This window comes from Lichenostomus cassidix, chromosome W (genome assembly GCF_008360975.1).
Source record: "Lichenostomus cassidix isolate B80296 chromosome W, HeHo_3.0, whole genome shotgun sequence".
In the NCBI taxonomy this organism is placed as follows: Eukaryota; Metazoa; Chordata; class Aves; order Passeriformes; family Meliphagidae; genus Lichenostomus; species Lichenostomus cassidix.
Genome location: NC_139510.1, coordinates 2,828,906 through 2,853,341, shown reverse-complemented (window position 1 = coordinate 2,853,341; position 24,436 = coordinate 2,828,906). Strand labels below are relative to the sequence as shown.

At 43.9% G+C, this 24,436-nt stretch overlaps 1 protein-coding gene across 2 annotated transcripts in view; it reads left to right on the top strand.

Moving 5' to 3' along the window:
• The window catches only part of LOC146425317 (homer protein homolog 1-like), a 327,102-nt gene that overhangs the window by 200,072 nt on the left and 102,594 nt on the right, over positions 1-24,436 (top strand). For both annotated transcript variants that reach the window (XM_085041671.1, XM_085041672.1), the window contains exon 6: positions 9,881-10,037. In XM_085041671.1, the coding sequence (XP_084897797.1) occupies positions 9,881-10,037 (157 nt within the window). The remainder of the gene's footprint in view (positions 1-9,880; positions 10,038-24,436) is intronic.

Genomic DNA, 24,436 nt, shown 5'->3' with positions numbered 1-24,436 from the left:
GTTCTCCATGACTACAAAAGAAACAACTCTATCTTGCATCAAACTGCTGTTTTGCTGGCAACGCTGTTGGTTAGTTCTGGTTCGCTGCTGAAGCTGTCAATCATTTCCTCATCCTTGGGGAGGAGTAGAGTTTAGAGTCTTACCACAGACGTCACAGTTGGGGCAGTGAAGGAGGCGTGGATGGCTCGTGGCTCCGCCTACCGGGGCACCCTCTGCGACCTCTGTTTTCGCCGTCATTTGACCGGAAACCACGGTTGGAGTAACTTCTGCCACAGGTCTGTTTGTGGTCTGCAGGCGGCACGCAGTGAAGGGCAGGGGCCGCTGCTGGTTTTGGTCACTGGTCACTTTCCGTTTGTTCTTTTTGTTTCTGCAAGCTTCTGCGCTGTGAGTATCTCTGTTGCAGCGGGAACACCAAACTTTTTCGTTACAGTTCTTCCGCATGTGTCCCCCACTCCCGCATCGGTAACATCGGGATGATTTCTGGTTACTCTGTTTCTTTACCCGCGATATCTGAGCTCGTTCTAACAAAGTGTTCAATTGTTCTGGCAAAAGTCCAACAGTGACTCTCTCAAACAAAGCAGCTAAGATGTTTTTCGTTGTAAAGTTGCCAAACTCTGTGATACATTGAGACAGGAACAGATTTTTCATCCAATCGAGTAACTTTGTATTCTCGGCTGTCGGCACGGCGCGCTCTCTCCCCCCCCCCCCCCGGCGGGGGGGGTTTCCCCAGCTGCTGTGCCGCGGCCGAAGTTTTACGCATATCAAAAGCGGCACAGTAACTCACAGGTTTTTCTCTGCTCCATGCAGCTGTTATGTCCTGTGCCATGAGCCAGGCAAGGTTTTGCTTTGTGGCATGTATTTGTAAGCAGGCTACGACTTTACTCCATGGTTTGCCAAGCTTTCTTGCTATTTTATCACAGTCCAAAAGCAAAACAGCTCCGTAATTCAACCACTCTCCCACACTGAATACTGTAATAGGATTTGTAAAAAATCCATAAGCTTGTCCTACCACTATCAGGCCCATTAAGTGTGATAGGCCAGTTTTACTGAGTCCGTGCTTTTCTAAAAAGCATAACAATAAAATTTGGGCTACCTCTGATTCCATTGTGGTCCAGCTGGTTTTCAGGGTCCTGGTCAACACCATCTAAGCACTCTATTGGAGCTCGCAGTTGCCAGAGTTCTGTGCAGTTCACCGAAGTATAGCCCTCACGGTAGGCAGGTCCTATTCGGCCTGTGTCTGCAGGATCTTCCCCGTTCGGGCAAAGATTTTGACACACCATCGCTGCACGCTCTGGCGCCTCTCCGTTCTCGCCGCTCTCAGAAGCAGGGTCTTAAAACTCCGCTGTTAGGGTCCGTAGTCGTCGGAGTCACCATTTAAAGAGAAACGACGAGAGGGAACTCACGGCTGTCTCAATATAAGATATAAAGTAAGCTCCATTTTATTTCACCAAACGAGAGACTTATATACTGTTACAGAAGTTACTATTCATAGATACACACACCTGCAGTCTGCTCTCACACATTCAGGGATCCTCCTGTTAACTCCCTTATTCTTTCTCATAACACTTCTGACTCCCTAATCTTTCTCATGACATTCTTCCCACAGAACATTCTCAGGCAAACAAACCACTGTAGCTTGTTGGAATTTTACTGAGGCCTGACCATGCTGAAGCCTTGCTCAGGCTTGCTCAGTTAGCATGAGTTTTGCTGGAAAACTGCGTTTTCCAACAGTTCCCAACTCTTTTCCTTCTTTTCCTCTGCTTGCTCTGTCTCTGAGGCCTCTGATACCCAAGAAAACATTTATCCCCAGGGGCCAAACCTCTCCCGTCCCGCAGGAGGCATATTTGCCCTCCTCAGGATCAAAAGATTCTCCTGCATCCACAAATACGTTTAAAGTCTGACAAATCCAACCCTCAAAGTACCTGTACCCAGGCCAATAGAGATGATCAGGTCTTATTTCCTTTTTTGCCCACTCTATCATACAATACTGAATCATTTTGACTTTATCCTTTCCTTTTGTACATGGATTACTATCCCAATTAGCTAACTTAATTCCTAGTGGACTATCCTGGGGCATATCCACTGGCACTTTTTTGCTCATTTTTTTCCTAGAACCTGACTTACTGGTTCCTTGTCCCATCTTCCCAGGACCTGACCTGCTCATCCCTGATCCCTATTTCTTTGCTCTAACTCACTCCTCCGGCAGCTGGGACACCACCCACTCCTCACAGCACAGAAAATCTTTCCTCTCCAATAATACAATTCACCTTCCTCCAGATAATAAGGTTGAGCTTTAAATCAGCAATTGATATAATGTATACTCATTCATTCGTAATCACTCGCTTTGTGTCTACGACACGTCTCACTTACTCTCACTCATTCTACTACCATAACAACATGACAACACAACAATAAGGTACCTTTATTTTTAAATCACTTCTTAACATTCACACACTGGTATTACTTTTCAAATAAAATGCTAACATCTAAAGTGTTGTTGGCAAACCCCAGATTCTCTTGGGTATAGGATCCCTAGGATATTTTCCTAATCTTCCATCCCACAATTCCCATCTGTAGGATATTTTCCTAGCCTTCAATCCCACACTTCCTGTCTGTAGGATATTTTCCTAGCCTTTGTGGATTTCAACCCTCAATCTGGCAACTTTTTTGGAATTGGGGGACCCTCACTCTTATCCCCTGTTTCCTAGTGGACTGCCTAGGAAATCCTTTGTTCCCTTTTCCTGGGGGTCCAACCCCTCCCTGGGACCCAGTCCCAGTTACCCCAGGGGATCACTCACTCTTTACCTTTCGCTTTGTCTCTTCACCGGCCGGCCTCCTCGCAGAGATACCGGAACCATGGCTAGAGAGACTCCACACTCACTTAGCAGATCCGGACTGTCCAGCCTGTGTCTCACACATACACCAGTCAATCCCCCATACCCTGCCCCCCGCGATGTCGCTGTTGAGCCGCTAGCAGAGAAGAAACCCGGATTCTCAGCGTGGCATAGAAAAAAAGGAACTTTATTATTTTGAATCCAACCTATATAGGCTTTTCAGAGGTCACCCAGATTGGTCAGTCAGAAACCTCCCCCTAGGCCTGATTGGCCAGGCCTGAACTGTCCAAATCTCGAGACACTGTTCTAACAACATCCAAACTTTATCTTTGTTTATAAAACACAGAAGAAGTTCTCATGGGAAAGACCTGTGCTAGCCACACCGCTATAATACTTACAATCCTTTTTCTTGTCCGGGTCTTTGTGCACAAGAATTGTGGGCTAGTTTCTGTGGTTTCTTAGGGAGCCTTTTTCTTTTCCCCTTTCTTTTGCTTTATGTGTCCCTTCTTGTCCACCAGGTGTCAACCTGCAATCGCTGATGACACCAGAAGAAGCTAAGCGAGCCGCCAAACTCAGCGGGGCATGCCTCCCGCTTGAAATCTTCTAAGGCCATGGAGACAAGGTGTCCATCCAGGAAAAAGCCCCCAGTTGTGAAAAACAAAGTTCACTCTCCTGTTAGAATTTGAAGTTTAATAAAGGACAATAGGGGACAAAGGCAATAAAACAAAAGTAACAGCACTGGGTTCTTAGCCTTGCCCAGAGGCACGCTTGTTACCAATGGTGACATTCCTTACATACCCTTCCTATTGCATCAGTCAGTTGGGAGAAAACGTACCCCTGTGTTCATGAGTAAAGAGAAAGGACAAGAGGGAAACTCACGGGCAGTCTCAATATGAGATATAAAGTAAGCTCCATCTTATTTCACCAAACGAGAGACTTATATACTGTTACAGAAGTTACTATTCATAGATACACACACACACCTGCAGCTGTTCTCACACATTCAGGGATCCTCCTGCTAACTCCCTTATTCTTTTCTCATAACACTCCTGACTCCTAATCTTTCTCATGGCATTCTTCCCACAGAACATTCTCAGGCAAACAAACCACTGTAGCTTGTTGGAATTTTACTGAGGCCTGAGAATACTGAAGCTTTGCTCAGGCCTGCTCAGTTAGCATGAGTTTTGCTGGAAAACTGCGTTTTCCAACAGTTCCCCCATTTCGCTTGTGATAACAGACTTTATCTGTTATCAGATTAATTTACTTTGCTATAAGTAATTCTTATTATTAGAATTGTTATAAGTTTACTTAAGGAAATTTCACTAGTTAGATATGTTGCCATGGTCTAGAAATTGTCATTGCTGAAAACATTCACTTCACAGGTAAAGCTTAGAGAACCTTTTCCGGACAAGGATCCTAAGTTTACTTGGAAGAAGGTTTAGCTTTTATAAACTCAATTTGGTAAATGAAAATTATTTGATCACATTTTGATGCAAAACACTTTGGGACTCATGGCATGTTTCCCAGCCAGTTAGAACCAAAGCTTGGCCAGAGCTTAGGTGCTAAGTGGAAGGGTTTTCTTAGAACATCTTATAAACAAGCTTTGATTAATATCAATAAGGAGAGTATCTTAACATGTTATTACTTTTGTAGATAGCTATATAAGGTGAGATGAAATATTTGAAAATAGTAGATATTATTACTTGACTTTAACTAAGAAAGATAAAACTGCAAAGCTTTTGTGAATAATAATATAAACTAACAAATTTAAAACTTAAAATTAATATCACTGAAAATGAATAAAACTTAATCTTAATAAATCTTATTTTAAACTAACAAATAGGACTTAACTATAATGGAATTTAAAATTGATATCACTTTAACAACTTAACTCTAACAAAATTTAAAACTTAACAGAATTTAAAATTAACATCACTTAATATTACTTAACAGAATTGTAACTTTAACAGAATTTACAACTTAATAGAATTTAAATTCACTATTACTTAATTTTAACAGAATCTATGCTTAACTAAAGATACTTAACAGGTAATTTAAACTATTCAGTATAACTTCACTCACAGGTTTTCATTCACACCTTAAAACTCTCAAGAAATCAAAATCACACTCTCATCAATCACAAGCTTCATTTACACATTAAAGCATTCAACACACTCTCAGTAGGCCTACAATATTCACACATACACACAAATGCTTTAGCAAAATTCAATTTTCGTTCAAGGCTTTTAGTATTCAAGGTGTTATTATTTTTTTTATCAGGATAATATCTTGTTACAATGCTTCTTTATTAGTAAATTGCTGGAAATAGGTTTTGGCCTGTTGGTCAATACGTGGCAATGGATGTTTCACCCTGCAAAGCGAATAATTAGAGGTTTTGGAGAGAATCTGCAGCTGGAGAACGTGTTCAAAGATTTGTTTCTGAAGCTAGAGAGCGCGGCGGGATCTCTGCCGCCATGGGGAACGACATGGACATGATTCCCGAGCGGGAGATGAAGGATCTCCAGTTCAGAGCACTGAAGAAGATTCGCATCTTTGAAATTCTTAAAAGTTCTCCATGATTACAAAAGAAACAACTCCATCTTGTATCAAACTGCTGTTTCTGCTGGCAACGCTGTTGGTTAGTTCTGGTTCGCTGCTGAAGTTGTCAATCATTTCGTCATCCTTGGGGAGGAGTAGAGTTTAGAGTTTCACCACAGACGTCACAGTTGGGGCAGTGAAGGAGGCGTGGATGGCTCGCGGCTCTGCCCACCGGGGCACCCTCTGGGACTTCTGCTCTGGTTGTCATTCGGCCGGAAACCATGGTTGGAACAACTTCCGCCACAAGTCTCCTTTGTGTGGCGTGCCGCAGGGTAGGGGCCGCCGCTGCTCCTAGGTCACTGGTCACTTTCCGTTTGTTCTTTTTGTTTCTGCAAGCTTCTGTGCTGTGAGTATCTTTGTTACAGCGGGAACACCAAACTTTTCGTTACAATTCTTCCGCATGTGTCCCCCACTCCCGCATCGGTAACATCGGGATGATTTCTGGTTACTCTGTTTCTTTACCCGCGATATCTGAGCTCGTTCTAACAAAGTGTTCAATTGTTCTGGCAAAAGTCCAACAGTGACTCTCTCAAACAAAGCAGCTAAGATGTTTTTCGTTGTAACATTGCCAAGCTCTGTGATATATTGAGACAGGAACAGATTTTTCATCCAATCGAGTAACTTTGTAATCTCGGATCCCAGCAGCGGCACGGCGTGCTCTCTCTCCCTCCCCCTCCCTGGCGGGGGGGGTTTCCCCGGCTGCTGTGCCGCGGCTGCCGAAGTTTTACGCATATCAAAAGCGGCACAGTAACTCACAGGTTTTTCCCTGCTCCATACGGGTGCTATGTCCGTGAGCCACGCAAGGTTTTGCTCTGTGGCATGTATTTGTAAGCAGGCTACAACTTTACTCCATGGTTTGCCAAGCTTTCTTGCAATTTTATCACAGTCCAAAAGCAAAACAGCTCCGTAATTCAACCACTCTCCTACACTGAATACTGTAATAGGATTTGTAAAAAATCCATAAGCTTGTCCTACCACTATCAGGCCCATTAAGTGTGATAGGCCAGTTTTACTGAGTCCGTGCTTTTCTAAAAAGCATGACAATAAAATTTGGGCTACCTCTGATTCCATTTTTGGTCCAGCTGGTTTTCAGGGTCCTGGTCAACACCGTCTAAGCACTCTATTGGAGCTCGCAGTTGCCAGAGTTGTGCAGTTCACCGAAGTATAGCCCTTCATGGTAGGCAGGTCCTATTCGGCCTGTGTCTGCAGGATCTTCCCCGTTCGGGCAAAGATTTTGACACACCATCGCTGCACGCTCTGGCGCCTCTCCGTTCTCGCCGCTCTCAGAAGCAAGGTCGTAAAACTCCATTGTCAGGGTCCGTAGTCGTCGGAGTCACCATTTAAAGAGAAACGACGAGAGGGAAACTCACGGGCAGTCTCAATATGAGATATAAAGTAAGCTCCATCTTATTTCACCAAACGAGAGACTTATATACTGTTACAGAAGTTACTATTCATAGATACACACACACACCTGCAGCTGTTCTCACACATTCAGGGATCCTCCTGCTAACTCCCTTATTCTTTTCTCATAACACTCCTGACTTCTAATCTTTCTCATGGCATTCTTCCCACAGAACATTCTCAGGCAAACAAACCACTGTAGCTTGTTGGAATTTTACTGAGGCCTGAGAATACTGAAGCTTTGCTCAGGCCTGCTCAGTTAGCATGAGTTTTGCTGGAAAACTGCGTTTTCCAACACATGAGTTAGTTTTGTTTGGCCCAGTTTTGCTGGGGGGGGGGGGGGGCACAAAGATGGCTCCTGTGTGTCCTGTGTGAATGTTCTGAAAGCTTTCACCATGTCCAGAAGAGCCAATCTCTGATGGCTCGAAAGATGATGGACATGCTGCTGGCCTACCCTTGATTCACCCCAATCGAGCCCAGAGACACTTCAGAGACCAAGTCAGAGAAGTGGGTATTTGCTTTATTCGGTGCACCGGGTGTGTGGGAAATGTTTCCACCAAACACACACCTCAGTACCCCCAAAGACACAGTGTTATAGGTATAATTCATGAATATTCATTACATTCTTCAGGATAGGAGTGGTTATATAAATCATTTCTCAGAAGTCATTAATATCATTAGCATGTGCACCACGCATTCTCTGTATGTCCTGGTGGTCTTTGGAGACCCCCAAAGACCCCTCCAGGGTGAAGGTCCTTCATGGGAGGATTCAGCGGTTTCTGTGCTGTTTTCAAATGCATGCTTGTACATATTAGCTGATAAGCCATCAGGCCAGAGCTGTTACCTACAATTTGAATTTGAATTAGAGTTCAGCCTTCAGCCCTGGACAGACACGGTGCTGGTGGAAGGGGGGCAAAAGCTCAGAGAAACAAGCATGATTGAAGTGCAAATAGATTTGGGTTTTCTATTTGACCATATCTTTCTCACCCTGGGCCAATTAGAGATGTTAGTTACGCCTCTGTGATAACATATTTAAGAAAAAATCAAAACAATGTGAGCACACGCTTCTTTTTAGCCAGAGGAGGTGGAGGAGGTGAGAATATGTGAGGGGAAAACCACATGGAGACGCCAAAGGCAGTGAAGAAGGTGGGGAAAGAGGTGTTCCAGGCGCCAGAGCTGAAAATCCTCTGCTAGCAGTGGTGAAGACTATAGGGGAGCAGGAGGTCCCCCTGCAGCCCATGGGGTCCACGGGGGGTGCAGAGATCCACTCCCAGTCCGTGGGGAGGTGCCCACGCCAGAGGAACAGGTGGATGCCTGGAGGAAGCTGTGATCCAGTGGGAGTCCCAGTGGAGGCATTGCTCCCGAGATGGAAACAGCCTGGCCTCGGCTCAGAGGTCTGCACCCCGTGGACGAAGGACTCATGTTGCAGCAGATTCGGGCAGGCTGCTGCTCATGAGATTGGACCCATACCAAAGAAGTTCGTTGAGGACTGTCTCCCGTGGGAAGGACCCCATGGCAACGTAGAGGACTCCTCTCCCTGAGCAGTGGAAGAAATTTCAGTAATGGACTGACCAAAGAAAAATCCCCTTACCCTCCTCCCCCCCCGCCCCCCCCCCCCGGGGCTGTTGGTGGGAAGGAGGGAGGAGGGTGAGCGGAGAAATAGTGTCTTAAGAGGGAGGGGGGTGAGTGAAGAAACACTGTTTTAAGAGCTTATTTTTACTTCTCATATATCCTCCGACTCTTAGGTTAATAAATCACTTTGTAGTTTTAAGTTTTCATCCTGTTTTTCCCTTTCTCAGTGTGTCCTGCCATCGGTTCCTTATCTTAACTCATGAGCCCTGTGTGTGTGTTAGGTTTTTTTTCCCTCTCTTCTGCACAGTTGTGGCAGGGGAGAGAAGAGAGGCTGATGCCATAGGTGCCTGGCATTTGGCCAGGGTCAAACCTCGACATATAAAATAATAATGATCTGTACTTAAATTAAGCAGAGTAAAATATATCTTATAATAAGTATATTATATTAATTACTACTATACTAAACCTATATACAAAATTATTTTGGCCAGAGTTACAGATCACTGATTTTCAATGATGCCTTTAAAAGTGAGCTAATAAAACAAAATTAATTATTTTTTATATGTATTTTCCATATAGGTGTGCATGTCACATGCTGTTACAAGTAAACATTAATAAACTATTTGCATATTAATCTATTCAATTGATGTGTCTAAGATGTTTTTCCCTTGTATACTGACTGTAAGGATAGGGTCTTTGGATGATGGCAGACCAATTATCTGTGAAAAATAAAGCCCTGTGTTTCCTCAGAGAATAACCAAACTGTAAGCAAGGATCGCTCCTCCATAGGCTACTTGAAGAGACCCAAATATCAGCTTCCTCTTTGAATTAAAGCAATATCTCTATGCTCCTCAATCTTTGGTCTTCTTATTATTACTGAAGAAAGGCACATTACCAGTATTATGGTGTTGAAAATCAAGACTTTTGAATTTGTGAGTAGCAATGAAATATAGTATTTAATAAAGAAAGTATTTTTCAGGCATAGAAGATTTGCATTAAGACAACTAAGCTGTAGTTCCAAAGCGCTACATTAGCTTTCTTTAATCAAGTTGGTGAGAAATCTTTATTTAAAATATATTTCATAAATACATTAAAAAAATACTTGCTCTCAATATTTATATATTAAAATGGTAACTAAGAATATACATATTCTAGAATTACATGCTGTTTCTTTTGAGAAGCTGATGTGGATTTCATAATCCTTAACATTTTATTAAAAAAGGACCCTGTTGAACTGGTAGGGTAGAGGTTGTTTTCCAATAATGATATATCTATATTAAAAAAATTCTGTTCGTAAATGTTTTCTGAATTTAAAGTTTTGATGATTTGACTACTAGGATTCTCATTTAGACATTCAGTCATAGGATTTTTTTCATAATTCTTTTTTTTCCTGGATATTAAAAAAAATTATAAGACATTTTAAGAAAAAAAATAAAAATATGGCTCTGACCATTCTCTTTCTGTCTGTGCAGCTCAACAATCAGCAAACATTGGGAGGCAGAACTGGCCACACTCAAGGGTAATAATGCTAAGCTCACTGCAGCCCTCTTGGAGTCCACTGCCAATGTAAAACAATGGAAACAACAGCTTGCTGCATATCAGGAGGAAGCAGAACGTCTTCATAAGAGAGTAAGTCAAAGCAAACTACCAGGATCCTTAAAGTGGAAGTGCTGGTGACTGTATTCACTCATTTTGAAGTAAAATAGCTTGTTGTTGGGGCTTTCGGTTAATTTTTGAGACAGAAATTAATGATGAATTTAAAGAACACAGGGTTCTTCAGTTGGAAAATTCTTTCTTTTGTAGCATTTCCTTTTCTACAGAGGATTTTGTTGCAGGAAGAGTTATCTAAACTGTGGTACTTAGGACATTTCTGCCAGCTTTCACTCTTCATTTGCTGCCAGCTGCATCACATCTGTTTCAGGACCTTTTCCATAGCATTACATTTTAGTCCTTCTTGCCTTTAAGCCCTATGCTGGTTTGAAGGCAAACCAGCAGGAGGAATTATCCCCACACAAATACCTTGCGAGAGATTTCAAGTCAGAGCTACAATTTAATAGGAAAATTACAATAAAGGCAATAGTACAGGAACACTAGCTTGAACCGACAAAGTCAGAATACAACTTGACATCCTGTTGGTCAGGGTGGTGGTAGCAGTCCAATTAAACGGTGGCTGCAGTCCCGTTGGAGTGATGGATGCGGTCTTGTTGAAGCAGTGATCCTGTGGAAAGGTCTGTTCCTTCTCTGGAGGTCCAGTGGTGGTTGTCTGTGGCTAGCACAGGTCTTTCCCACGAGAACTTCTGTGTTTTATAAACAAAGATAAAGTTTGGATGTTGTTAGAACAGTGTCTCGAGATTTGGACAAGTTCAGGCCTGGCCAATCAGGCCTAGGGGGAGGTTTCTGACCGACCAATCTGGGTGACCTCTGAAAAGCCTATATAGGTTGGATTCAAAATAATAAATCTCTTTTTTCTATGCTACGCTGAGAATCCGGGTTTTTCTTCTCTGCTAGCGGCTCAACAGCGACAGTTGTCAAGAGCTCTTGTCCTCTGGGTGTCCAGTGGTGACATTGTGGTGTCCCAAGCCCCAGATTATATACAGGCAGGAATGTTTGGTACCTCACCCAAGGTGGGGAATTTCACAATGGGGAGATGTAATTCTATGAGTCATTCTGGGGAGTCCTTGACAGCACATTAGCAGAGATGGCCCCCTCAGGGTGGCTGCTGCTTCCCCGGAGAGAGTTATCACAGTTGAGTCATGGAGAAGATAAAGAAACACTTCTCCACCCATTTTAACAGCTCATGTAGATGGTGGTAGAATACATACTTTGGTTACACCTTACATTGTAACTGAAGACAAGCCATAGAAACTTCACATCAGATCTGTTAATTAAAGGAACCCTGTTGTAATTTCTACATATAACAAAGACCAATGGCTTCCTTTTAGCCTTGAACCTAAAGAAAACTGAATGTAGAAACAAGCTAATTAAACATCTGCCTCTGATTTCATACAGGAGGGGCAGGATCCCGTTCCCTTTGCTGTAAATTTTGTTTGCAGAGGTCATTTGCCAAACCAGAAATTAGAGCACAATGGGGGCAGAAATGCCAGTGTTTGAGCGAGGAATAAGTGTGTGCAAGGTTGAAGACTGCATTATGAAAAAGTATATAATATTTTAATTTCTCTTCTCTTTTCACATGTAGTGCTCTCTATATAGTATCATTTATTCATCTTTATTCATATGATTTTGTCATAATAATTTAGGACATAGTTTTGTACAAAGAGAAAGCAAGATTAGCATATGTCTTTGATGGAATTGTATTAATATTGCTAATATCGCTTAATGTCATAGGGACAGTGGGAGCTTCAAGCAAAGTTTACTAAAGAAGCCTTACAGCTGAGTCTGAGGTGCAGAAAGGATTCCTCTGTTTAAGCTCCTTCATAGAAAGGGGTTTAAATGAAGGTAAATCCTTCCTTAGCCTCAGATTTTCTCAACAGTTTAAATTTAAGGAATCACTTTGTCCTGCAAGTTGTAATGATGGCAAATCATATATTTTTATATAAAAATGAATTATTTGTTAAGAAAAATCAACAGACAAAAGATAACAGATAAAATATCTTAATAAGAATTACTTACTGCACAGTAGAAAACTAAAAGGACTACTAGTAGATTATAGCATAACATAAAACAGTGCACTGTATCACGGTATCTATATTAAAGCTAGCAAAAGAATTAGTGTAATGGATGAGTGATAGCAATTTCCCTTAGCATTCACATGGCTGAAGTGCTTTATTGCAAAAAATCCAGGGGTTTTAAACTGTTTGTTATGAGTTTACATACTTGTGAGGCACAACAAATGTGTTTAACCAACCACCATAAACCACAATAGGAACACGCGTCAGGTATAACCAACCACCAGCACCACTGTGTAAACACTCATTGGTTCTATTTTTTCTTATCCACAACAAATTAGTATTGATTAGGAGTTGAATTTAACCTACTACCGAAAAGATAATAATGTACACAGATTTCTTTAGTTAACCCCTGGGGAGTAACTGCAGAATAAGTGTCCCTATTCATGGGAGAAACTCCACACATTTCCAGGAAAATGTATAGAAGATTTCTACTTTGTGGAAATTTGCTGTGGCTTTTATCGTTGTACAATGAGTGGTTGTCAGTCAGAAATTCAGCTTATTTTGTCAGCTCTCACTTCAACAGTAAGGTGTTTATTGGCTGTTGGGAGATGCCAGATGAGTGTTAACCCCATGGTGCCAAAATAACTCACTACAAGACAGTTTGTCCTGCTTGAGCTATCTGTCTGGTTAACAAACAATAGACAAGCTTTTGTGGGGGGTGAGATGCCCTACTACAGTTAACTTAGAAAAATAGCTAGGAGATGAACTTAGTTAAGAAATTGTCTTGGTTTGAAAGACAGGTGTCTGCTGAGGAAGGTGGGAACCTCCCTTGGAATGAAGAATATTACTTCCCTTCCCTCTGAATTATTATAAATTTGAAATTAAGGGGGCTTTCAGGCAAAGATATGAGAAAAGGAATACCAGTTCTTCACTAGTATGTATAACAAGGCAAACAACCAACAACAACGGTAGCAACAACAAACAAAACCAGAAACCCAGTAACAACCTTCTCTTGGTTGTCAAAGCCATTTCCCCTTTGGTGCAGTTATGGTCACAGCCGGCAGGGGCGCTGTGGGGCTCCCGGCCAGGCAGGGCAGGTGCGATGACTCCCTCGCGGCTGAAGGGGGGGCTGTGGCATGAGTTAACCTGCGTCTCCCTCACGCGGTAATGGCGGGCGGGATGGATGGCAAAATGGGCTGCAGCAGGAACCTCGGAGCAGCAAGATGGAGCAGCAGAGGCGAGCACCCCCGGGGTAGCAAGCAAGAGGCAGCAGGAACTCCGCAGCTGTGGCAGATTCCACGGTATGTCACGGCAGGCAGGGAGGTGCGGGGTCATAGTGCAGCGAAAAACCCGGAGCAGTGGCAGAAAAACGGCGGGGCTGGGTAGAGGCAGCCCGGTTCCCAAACCGGGAGAAGCTCCCTCAGAGGGGGAGGGGCTCGGGGTCCTGGATTTTCCCCTTAGACACCCGAGTAGATGGTGAGTGTCCTTTCCAGTGAGGTAGGATGTTAATAAGGTCTCAGTTCAATGGCCGCTCTTATGAGCAGAGCCTTATTCACGGTGGGAGATGGAACTCCGCAGTGGTGGCAGATTCCTCCCACAGCGACTGCAGCCTGTCTCCCCTCCGATGCTGAGGGGGCAAGAGTGGGCTAGGAGCTGCTCCCAGCCCCTTCCCCCAGCCCAAATCTCGAGGTATCTCTGTCCCTCCAAGAAAAAACCTCTCAGATAATGGAGTAGCCAGTAGCACCCTTCCCCGAGAGCTTGTATACTTCTTTTGTCTCTCTTAAGTATTGGTCGTTATTGTCTCTTAGCAACAGATGGGAGGAAATTCCCTGAGAGAAAGAAAACAAAAGGAGAAATCCTAACCTCCAAAAGAAATAAAAGCAAACAAAAGCCCTATAAGCTTTTTTGCATGAAGGCTGATTTAATGAATATCGTAACAGGAGTGAAAGTCAAGTAGCAGACATATCAGACAACTTGGTTTTATATACTGTACTCTTAAATGAAATAACATATGGCAATTACAGTTAGGGAAATCCTACAAATTGTGAAATGCTATTTCAGACCTGTGCTGGATCTGTTCAACTGGAGGCCAGTAGTCCCAGGAACAAGGATCATATTGATCTGAGGAGGAGAAATTCATCAGACTGCATCTAAACTGGAGGTTCTGGAAGAATGGAGAGAATTCCCTTGAGCTTGAGAAACCTGGAGCAATGGCAGGTTGATGGGTCTGTCCTATACCTAGACTGACTCGCAGATGAGGATCCTGAAGTCCCGGCCAAATGAGTTGATAGTGAAGCACAGAATTGACTCCACAACTCAGATAGTTATGAAGTAGGTATATGTTTATTCCAGCTGGGGTGCATGGGGGGTAGCCCCTCCAAAGACATGCACACCCTCAGCAGCACTTCACTAGGTTTATATTAGGTTACAGATTACATATGCATAAAGTTAGACAAAGCCCCTATACATATTCATTACCTATCCCCGCTTCGTATTATAATGAGTTCAAAGTTCATTTAAATATGCCCGCGCAAGCGCAGTGTCTTCAAATTAATTGTGGGCGAGGGTCCCAATGATTAATTATGACAGATTCCCTCCTCTTCATCACGATGAACTGTTCACCCTGTTCCCTTGCGCATGCTCCCTTGGTCCTTGGTCCTAGTCCAAGCCTGAGAACCAACTCATACCGGTCCTGGGGTCCAAGGGCAGGATGCTCGGTTACACTTGGTGGTTTCTCTCAATTACTTGGCTCTCCTCTCTTCTTCCTCCCCGGTACCAGGTAGGCACAAATTCATTAAGAAAATAATAAATGGATCGCAGCTGGCATATTTTAGTAAATCATTATACAATCTCTGGCTCTCTAAATCAGTTTAAAAATATTATTATTACTACTATCCAGCTTCTAGGTCTTTTATATTAGTAATTTCTATTTTACCCTAAATCAGTAGGGAAGAATGACAATTCCCATTAGACTGTAACATGTGCCATAGCTGGCTGGAAAAAATACATGAAGTGCAATTAAACTGGTGCTTTTTGCAGAGTGCTTTGATTTGAAAAAAATGTCAGTTGCTGCCAAGATTGCTTTGCTTCAGAAATTTTCCAATCAGAAACAAGTTTGTTATGAGTGTACAGAGAGAGATTTTCACTTTATCATCTCATTTAAGCTTCTCCTCTGGAAGGGTGGAAATTCTAACCTGTGCTCCAGATTTGTGAATAGATGATAAAAGTAATTATTGATAAAATTATTAAAAGTATAACCTCATATCATAATTACTGTAGTGCAGAAGTTCAGGTGGATTAGATCACCAAATTCGGTTTTTACACTGAAGAACTCATTGCTAAAACATGGTCATAATGAGGTAGCATTCTTCATACTAAAATGTATTAACAGCATTTGTTGCAAAGCTGAGACAATATAGCAGCTGGATTATTTACCCAATAAATTGGGTTGGGGGAAACCAAATCAGGCAAGATGGAAAAGACACTGGTAGAAGATCCCTTTTTCTTGATGTTACTCTCACTCTTAGTAAAATCTTACTTAAAATCAGTTATTGGAAAATACAGTTAAGGAATTTAGGAATTTTTAGTATGTCACTTTGCTTGTACCTGATATTACAGTTAACAGAAGTAGTAACTAAGTTCTTGTCCCTACATTTAGTAATAGCTGATTATTTTCTTTAACCTTTGCCCAACAAATTTCCTGCTATTTTGTATTGCTGAGGGAACGTGTAATCTAATAATATGGGATTATCTTCACTATGCTCTTTTGATCACCTTTTACATGCATTTATTAAATGTTTCTGTGACCTTGAGGGTTGCTGATATAGAATTACAGAATCATAGAATGGTTTGGGTTGGAAGAGACCTTAAATATCATCTAGTTCAAACCCCCCTACCATGGGCAGGGACACCTTCCACTAGACCAAGTTTCTCAAAACCCCATCCAACCTGGTCTTGAACACTTCCAGGGATGGGGCATCCACAACTTCTCTGGGCAACCTGTTCCAGTGCCTCAACTCCCTCATAGGAAAAAATTTCTTCCTAATATATAATCTAAACCTGCTCTCAGTATGAAGCCATTGCCCCTTGTCTTGTCACTACATGCCCCTGTGAAAAGTCCCTCTCTGTCTTTCTTGTAGGCCCCCTTTAGGTATTGAAAGGCCTCAATGAAGTCACCCTGAAGTCTTTTTTTTCCAGGCTGAACAAACCCAACTCTCTTAGTCTTTCCCCATAGGAGAGGTGCTCTATCCCTGTAATCATCTTCATGGTCCTCCTCTGAACTCCTTCCAACAGGTTTATGTCCTTCTTCTGCTGAGAACACTAGAGCTGGATGCAGCACTTCAGGTAGGGTCTTATGAGAGCGGACTAGAGGGGGAGGAGCAGAGTAGAGGGGGAAGATGTCACATAGAACCCCTGTAGGATTTAATTCTCTGAGATTTGGTTATGAAGATGGAATAGAAACAAGAGATCTCTGAAGTCAGAATTTAGAGCATGGGGGTTTATTGTGAAGGAGCGTGGGTGTAAGAAACCTGCCAGGGCCGCAAGACACAGCTCAAAGCAGGTCAGAGAAGCAAGAGAGAGATAGCGAGAGAGCCAAGAAATGTAAGAGCAAGAGCGATTTGCTGTTTACAATACAATAAATCATCTTCTGTGTTGAATATTCTAATTCTCATTAACCAATCTAGAACAAGCTACAAATCCTACAACATTTACATACAACCTATAGGAATCATCGCATTACCATACAGGGTTATATTTTAAACTCTAAAAACTGCTTTTTGGACCCTCTGCCAAGCAGGCAGGGTCTGCTTTGACCCTTGGACCTGCCTGCCTCTCATCAAGAGGGGGGTTACTTTCAGTCGGCTATACCATTGTTTTCTAGTTGTTCAGTAACTCAGAGCTTGTTTTCAGCATCTTTTGCCAGGTAATCATAAAGGCAATTATATTATAAGGCTTTCCTATTTCATCTTCCCCAACATCTCCCCCTTCTTGTTGAGCAACTAAGATATTGGACACAGGTATACACTGAAGTATACAGGGTATTGCTACTAAAACTACAATTGCTACTATTAGAATCTTTGGTTGATTTACAGGTAAAGTTTCACTACAAAAACTAAGACAAAGGAATAAAAGTAACATGCATTCGCACAAATGATCAAACTTCTTTTCTTGAGCTGCTTTTTGGCAGAACACTTTCTCCTGATGGTTCTGCTGGCTCAGGTCTGGGTATTTGCTTCTTGCTTTTCACTTGCAGGGTTGCTGGCTGGTGTGGAGGCTTTGGCAGGCTTTGGTGCGTGGTACAGCTTCACGTTTTTTGCTGGAATCCACTTGAGCCCTCCACCTGTGGAAACACATGCAAATTCCTTCCCCCAAGTTACAAGATTGTATGGTCCTTCTATTTGTCTTGATTCTAGATTTTTAATCAAAACTGGGGGGGTTCTCTTTTAGTTTTGCATTTTCGTTGTTTAAGAAATGTTTTTATATTGGGGGATCAGGCTCTTCGGCAGAGCTATTCAAAAAATTGTAAACATACAAAGCTTTGTTCATCCTCCTCTGAGGTGGAGCCTGGGATTTTCCCCCTTTCTGTTGATTTAAAATGCGTTTTAGAGTTTGATGTGTTTTTTCTATTATTCCTTGACTCGTGAGGGAGTGAGGAATGCCAAATGTATGGCAAACACCCCAGTTATTTAAGAATGTAGCTAATTCTTGTGAGGCATACGAAGGACTATTATCAGTTTTAATTTCTTGGGGGATACTCAGGTAGCAAAAAGCTAGTGAAAAATGCTGGCAGACATGCTTAGCTGTCTCTCCTGTATGTACAGAAGCAAAAACTGCATTTGAGAATGTATCGACAGAGACATGAATATTTTTAAGTTTCTCAAAAGAAGGGTACTTAGTAACATCTGTTTGCCATTTCTGCAAGCTCTCCAACCCTCCAAAGTTGGTGGCTTGTGAGGAAGGAAGAGGTTGAACAAGCTGACAGTCTGGGCAAGCTCGTATGATGTTTCGTGCTTGCTCTAAGGTAATGTGAAAATCTCGTTTGATTGCCTGTGCATTCTGGTGAAAAAATGCATGACTCAATTTGGCTTGTTCAATGATATTGGGTAAAGTGGTTGCAATAAGCACTAAAGTAGAGTTTTCAATGCCTGCTGCAACTTCTTCATCAGATGCTGCTGATGCCAATGCATTAGCTTGTGCATTTCCTTTTGCTATAAATCCTGGAAGACTAGAGTGAGTTCTGATGTGGGAAACAAAATAAGCATTAGTTTTGTGTGACAGAATTTGGTAGAGACAGGTGAGCCAAAGACACAATTTGTCATTGTCCACATCTTTTAGAACAGATATTTCAATTCTTTTAATAATATTAGCAATGAATGCTGAATCAGTGATTAGGTTGAAAGGCTCTGGAAAGAGCTGAAAAGCTTTCACAACTGCTGCCAATTCAGTAACTTGAGGTGAGCTCTCAACTTTTGGAACATCTTGATTCCAGACTTTAGTATTTTTGTTTTTCCAAGTGACTACTGAATTGTGCGTCTGCCCTGACCCATCAGTGAAGATAGTGACTGCATCTAAAAGCTCTTCACTGATCAGGGGTTTTTCTTTGTAGCATAATTTAGCTTTGATCATTTTGTGTGTGGGATAATGAATAGAACAAATGCCTGGAAAATCGAGCAAGGCATACAGCAAGTATTTTGATATTTGTATGGCCCAATCAAAGTAAGTTTTGATCATGGGCAAATAAATAATTGCGAATTCACAACCTGCTATTGAAAGAAGCTTTGCTCTGCCTTTTATGATGATTTGAGACATCATTTCTAAAGGTGAGACGAGTGTCTTTGGCGACTTGAAAGAAAGAAGAACACATTCAATTATTAACAACAGATATTTTTGAGTGGAATCCCATTGAAAAATGAGACCGAACAGTCTCAGGTTTTCTGCTAATACCGCAAGGAAAAAGGGTTTATCGGGCATACAGGGATGTGCCTGTTTGTTTTGTAGGGCATCAGTGATTTTTTCTAAGGCGTTGCAAGCTTCAGGAGTGAGAGATCTAGGAGATTTAATGTTATTGTTTCTTCTTAACAAATCAAAAAGTGGAGCAAGTTCATCAGCAGTGATTCTTAACACATGTCGCTGTTGAGCCGCTAGCAGAGAAGAAACCCGGATTCTCAGCATGGCATAGAAAAAAGGAACTTTATTATTTTGAATCCAACCTATATAGACTTTTCAGAGGTCACCCAGATTGGTCAGTCAGAAACCTCCCCCTAGGCCTGATTGGCCAGGCCTGAACTGTCCAAATCTCGAGACACTGTTCTAACAACATCCAAACTTTATCTTTGTTTATAAAACACAGAAGAAGTTCTCATGGGAAAGACCTGTGCTAGCCACAAACACAGGCATGGTTAAAGGGCTTAGACTTTCTTCTTTACAAATCTGGCGTCTGACTTCATGCAAGTCAGTTAATTGAAAATTATGAAAATAGTTCTGGGAGTATTCTGTATTTGTTAGCGCAGCTGTCATATTGCCGCCTCCCTCTCCTCATTGCACGGTTTGTGTGATGGGCTGTGGCTGTGCAGATGTGTACAAGGTAGTTTCTGTAGGTGCTAGGGTCGTGGAAGGCGGAAACGCGGCTGGATATTCGAACAGGTGCGGCTGTGTCTCGGAGCTGCTCGGGTCGGCTGCACGCTGCGGCGGGGGAGGCTGCGGAAGTACCGTGGGCAGCTGCGGCTGTGCGGGAGCTGCTATGGGGTGTACATCAGGTGACTCAGAGGCGCTGTTGTGATTGGAGTTTGTAGGAGCTGCGCATGCATTGATTGCGACACAGGGCTTGTGTGGAGATTCGTGATGGCGGGGACTTGAGTGCTGGGCGAGTTGTGGGATATGGGGGATAGCGGTGCTGGGAAAACGGTGGTTGGAGCCGCGGCCGGAAGCGTTGGAACGTTCGGGGTTGCAGGAAGCGGCGGAGCTGTGCTATATGTTAGCTGGAAAGCGGGAGGCTGCTGAAGAGATGGCGCAGCCATGCTTGGATCCGGGGCGGAGAGCGGCTGCAGCAGCGGCGGATTCTCGTCAGCAGGAGAAGATGTTGGGGTGTTGGGGGGCAGAAGGGGCGGCGTGCAGGCGGCGGGAGCGTGCTGTGGGCGGGCGATGGCAGGCGATGGGGTCGTGGATGGCTGGATGGCTACTGGATCAGTGGGCATGGCGGTGCTGGCAGACTGAGCTGGGGTTGCACTTGCGGGTTGCGGGAGGGGAGCGGCCAGCTCCACGGGGGTGGGGGGGGAGGGGGGGGGTAGCCGCAATTCTATCAGTGAGGGAGCTCGCAGGGGCTGGAGCGAGGGGAGGGGCCACGGTGACCGAGCTGCTCCCGTCAGGCTCCGCCATAGCCGCAGCCGGACGGGAGCCGGGAGGGGTGCGGGGGGCGGGGGTGGGGGATGGCACCGTGGTGACAGCAGCGAGGGAAAGGCGGCGGGGCTGGGGCCACAGTGACGGCAATAGTAGAGGGGACCGCTGGGGCGGGGAAGAAGGGTGGTGCAGCAGTGACGGTGGTGGGTGGAGTCGTAGGAGCGGAGGAGAAGGGTGGTGCTGCGGTGACGCTGGTGGGTGGGCTCGTAGGAGCGGAGAAGAGCGGAGCTGTGGTGACGCTGATGGAACCAGTGGCCGGAAATGCAGGGACGGGGACTGGGATGGCAGGCATTAACGAGATGGCAGGGGCAGGGATGGCAGGGGCGGGGATGGCGGAAGCGGTGGGAGAGGCCGTGGGGTATGGCGGGGTGGCCGGGGTTAGCGGGACCGCGGGTACTGGAGCAGCAAGGACCGGTGGGGGGGTGTAGGGTGCAGTGATTTGCAAAATCCCGACAGCAAGAGGCGGAATCGCGAAATAAGCAGGGTTCGGCGCGGGGTGTGCTGCAGGCGGCGCCTTTGAAGCAAAGAGCTCCACAAGCACCCTGCAAGCTGGTACCAGCTCTGCTGCAGCAAGATCGCGGTGCGAAATATTATTAAAAAGTTTGTTTCCAACTATTTCCCAGAAGTCTTTGGTAAAGATGAATGAGCGTTCTGCTGCGTTTGGGAAATTAATTAAGGTCCATTCTAAGAGGTTTTTTAGCTCCTGTTTTGGTAAATTACTTGGAGTGGAGCCCAATAGGCACTTTAGTTGTTTATAAAAATCTCTATAGTGGGCAGAATGAGTTTGACCCATAGTGTGACCAGTGTGTTGCTCACCTTGGTGCCGCAGAAGCAGGGTCCTCAGAGCTCCGTCGTGGGGGCACTAATCAGGCTCTCCAGTCGTGCTCAGGACTCTGTGTTCGGGTCCGTCTCAGAGCTCCAGTTTTAGGCGTGGCTTGGCAACAACTTCCCGTGCTCAGGACCTTGTGGGTGGGTTTGCGCTCAGAGCTCCAGTATGAGTGGTGCTTAGCAGCACTCACCTGTGCTCAGCGCACGTGCGATTCCATGGCAATATCCCTCAAAGAGCTCCGGGCGACAGCCGTGTAGCAGCGATCACCTGTGCCCGAGGGCACATGGGCAAATCGTCCGAGAGCTCCAGCTGATCATTATTAGTAACGGGTAGCTGTGCTCGAGGTGGGCCTCGGCAAAATTATAGAGCTCCGGCGTTTACGTTGCTGAGCAACAGTATGGTCTGCTCGCGGCACCTTTAAAGTGGCTTTTAACCGGCGTTCTTACCATCCATGAAGCGTCCTACAGGCAGTAGCTGGATCGGCTGTTTAACCACGTTTGGGCGCCAACTGTAGGATTTAATTCTGTGAGATTTGGTTATGAGGATGGAATAGAAACAAGAGATCTCTGAAGTCAGATTTTAGAGCATGGGGGTTTATTGTGAAGAAATGTGGGTGTAAGAAACCTGCCAGGGCCGCAAGACGCAGCTCAAAGCAGGTCAGAGAAGCAAGAGAGAGAGAGAGCCAAGAGATGTAAGAGCAAGAGCAAGAACGATCTGCCGTTTACAATACAATAAATCATCTTCTGTGTTGAATATTCTAATTCTCATTAACCAATCTAGAACAAGCTACAAATCCTACAACATTTACATACAACCTATAGGAATCATCGCATTACCATACGGGGTTATATTTTAAACTCTAAAAACTGCTTTTTGGACCCTCTGCCAAGCAGGCAGGGTCTACTTTGACCCTTGGACCTGTGAGAAAGGAGTGGTCAAATAGAAAACCCAAATCTATTTGCACTTCAACCATTCTTGTTTCTTTGAGCTTTTGCCCCTTCCACCAGCACAGCGCCCGTCAGTTCTGGCCTTGTGGATTCCCTTAATCTTATCAAGATAAAAGGGGGCAAAAGGAATCCTTTTGCCATTGAGCACAAGAAATCGCTAGTAATATTAATGACTTATGAGAAGTAATTTGTATAACCATTCCTATCCTGGGGAATGTAATGAATATTCATGAATTTTACCTATAACACTGTGCTTTTGGAGGTACTGGTGTGTGTGTTTGGTGGAAACAATTCCCCACACATCCGGTGCACCGAATAAAGCAAATACCCACTTCTCTGACTTGGTCTCTGAAGTGTCTCTGAGCTCGATTGGGGCGAATCAAACTGGCGACCCAGATGGGACCCTGACTCTGCTCGGCTGCCGGATCCAGGGGTAAGCAGACCTCCCAGTCGTGACCCTGAATTTTCAGGGGGAGCTCAGCTGTCCTTTGGCTCACGGCGGGAGTAGACTAAGGACCATCTGCACCAAATTAAGGTATTTGCTACTTTTAAAATAAATGCCTTCAGGTCCGGGGTGCTAGTTCCTGGGGGTGGGTTGAGACTGGGTGTCCCGAAATTAGTCCCGAGCAAGGGGTTGGACCCTGCTGTCAAGAAAAGGTACTTTTAAAGGGTTGGACCCTGGGGTTGGACCCCGCTATAGTGAAAGGTACCTTTAAGGGGGTTGGACTCCACTGTACTACACCACCATACTGTGATTTTTGTTCTGTCTGTCGTTATTTTGTTACTGTGTTACTGTGTCATTATTTTGTTACTGTGTTACTGTGTCATTATTTTGTTACTGTGTGAGTGGGAATGAATGAGAAAAGTGAAGAGACTGGCCAAGAGTGAATGCGTATAAATCATATATAAACCGTTGGTTTGGAGTATCTGGAGGGGGGCAGATTGTATTATTGAAGGGAAAAATTTTAGCTGCTGAATTGAAAACACTCAGACCCCAACACCTTTCTAATATTGCACCATTTGATTTTGCCTTAAAAATCCTGTGTTTTGTGTGTGGAAACAGTTGTGAAACTTAGTGCACTTGTATTAATTGTGAGAGGAAGTGATATTGTCTATTTGCTCGAGTGCTTTTGAAATTTTTTAATGTGTGCATGTACTATGTGTGCAAAATTTTACCTGTGTTAATTTGTATTTTGCCAGCATATAAATTTATGCAGGGACACCTTCAAGATAAAAATAACTAATTGAATCTAATAAGTACCTCTTTAGAACTCCTGTGTGTAGCTGCTGAAATATAGTTGTATAGGATGTTGTAGTAGATAGAGCTTGCAAGTAAATAGAGTAAAAAGAAGGAAAAAGATGGAAGAGAGGAGAAGTATTTCAAGACCCTCCCCCATCTTAACTAAAATTTTAGCAGCTAGCCCAGGGCGAGCTGCAGTGCCATGTGTCCTCCGTTTTCGAAGCAGCAGGGGGGAGCGCGGAGGTGCTGCTGACCATCCCTGCTGAGAGTGTAGGAGGGGGAAGGGCTGCGTTTGGATACTGCAGAAGGAATGTCTAGAAATGCAGATTGCCTGTTAAGAGTTTTGTCTGAGTCACTGGAATGACTTGGTGGGACAATGAGCACCCCCAGGCAGTAGTGCGGGGGGGGGGGGCTGGAGGAAGGGCTGAATAAGCCCAGAAGAAACTGGTTAGAAAAATACTGCAAATGTATGTAAGAAAGGATAAAAAGGCAAAAGGAAAAGTGATGCCAAAGAGACACTGAAAGCAAAAATGTCTGTAGAAAAGATATACCAAATTTTGTAATTAACTATTTCAAAGTTAAAATCTCCTGCCTGGGTTACTCTGAATTGTTGTTTTTTTTGAACAAAGGTTTGCTCAAATGCTTTTAATTCAAATTCTTTAGCCTTCAAGCAGCCAGACAAATTGCCTTAGAGAAAATGCAAATTAACTGCTGCAGAGAAAAAAAATTTAGAACTGCTGAGGGGAAGGTGGAGACAAGGTGTGTCTCTGAGCCACTGTGCAGGCTGTTCAAGCAGCCAAGAACGTGACAATGTGTGCTTAATTCAAGTCCCCAAGGGGGTTCAGTCCTCTCTGTATGGTTTGTTGTCATGGCAAGTAACTTTTGCAAAAAAGTGTTCTTCCTCATGCTTTGAGAATTTGACAGCCACTTTTGGAGAACACGGTGGCATGATGCTAATTTTGTGAGTTGCCAGATCCAGTGGCTGG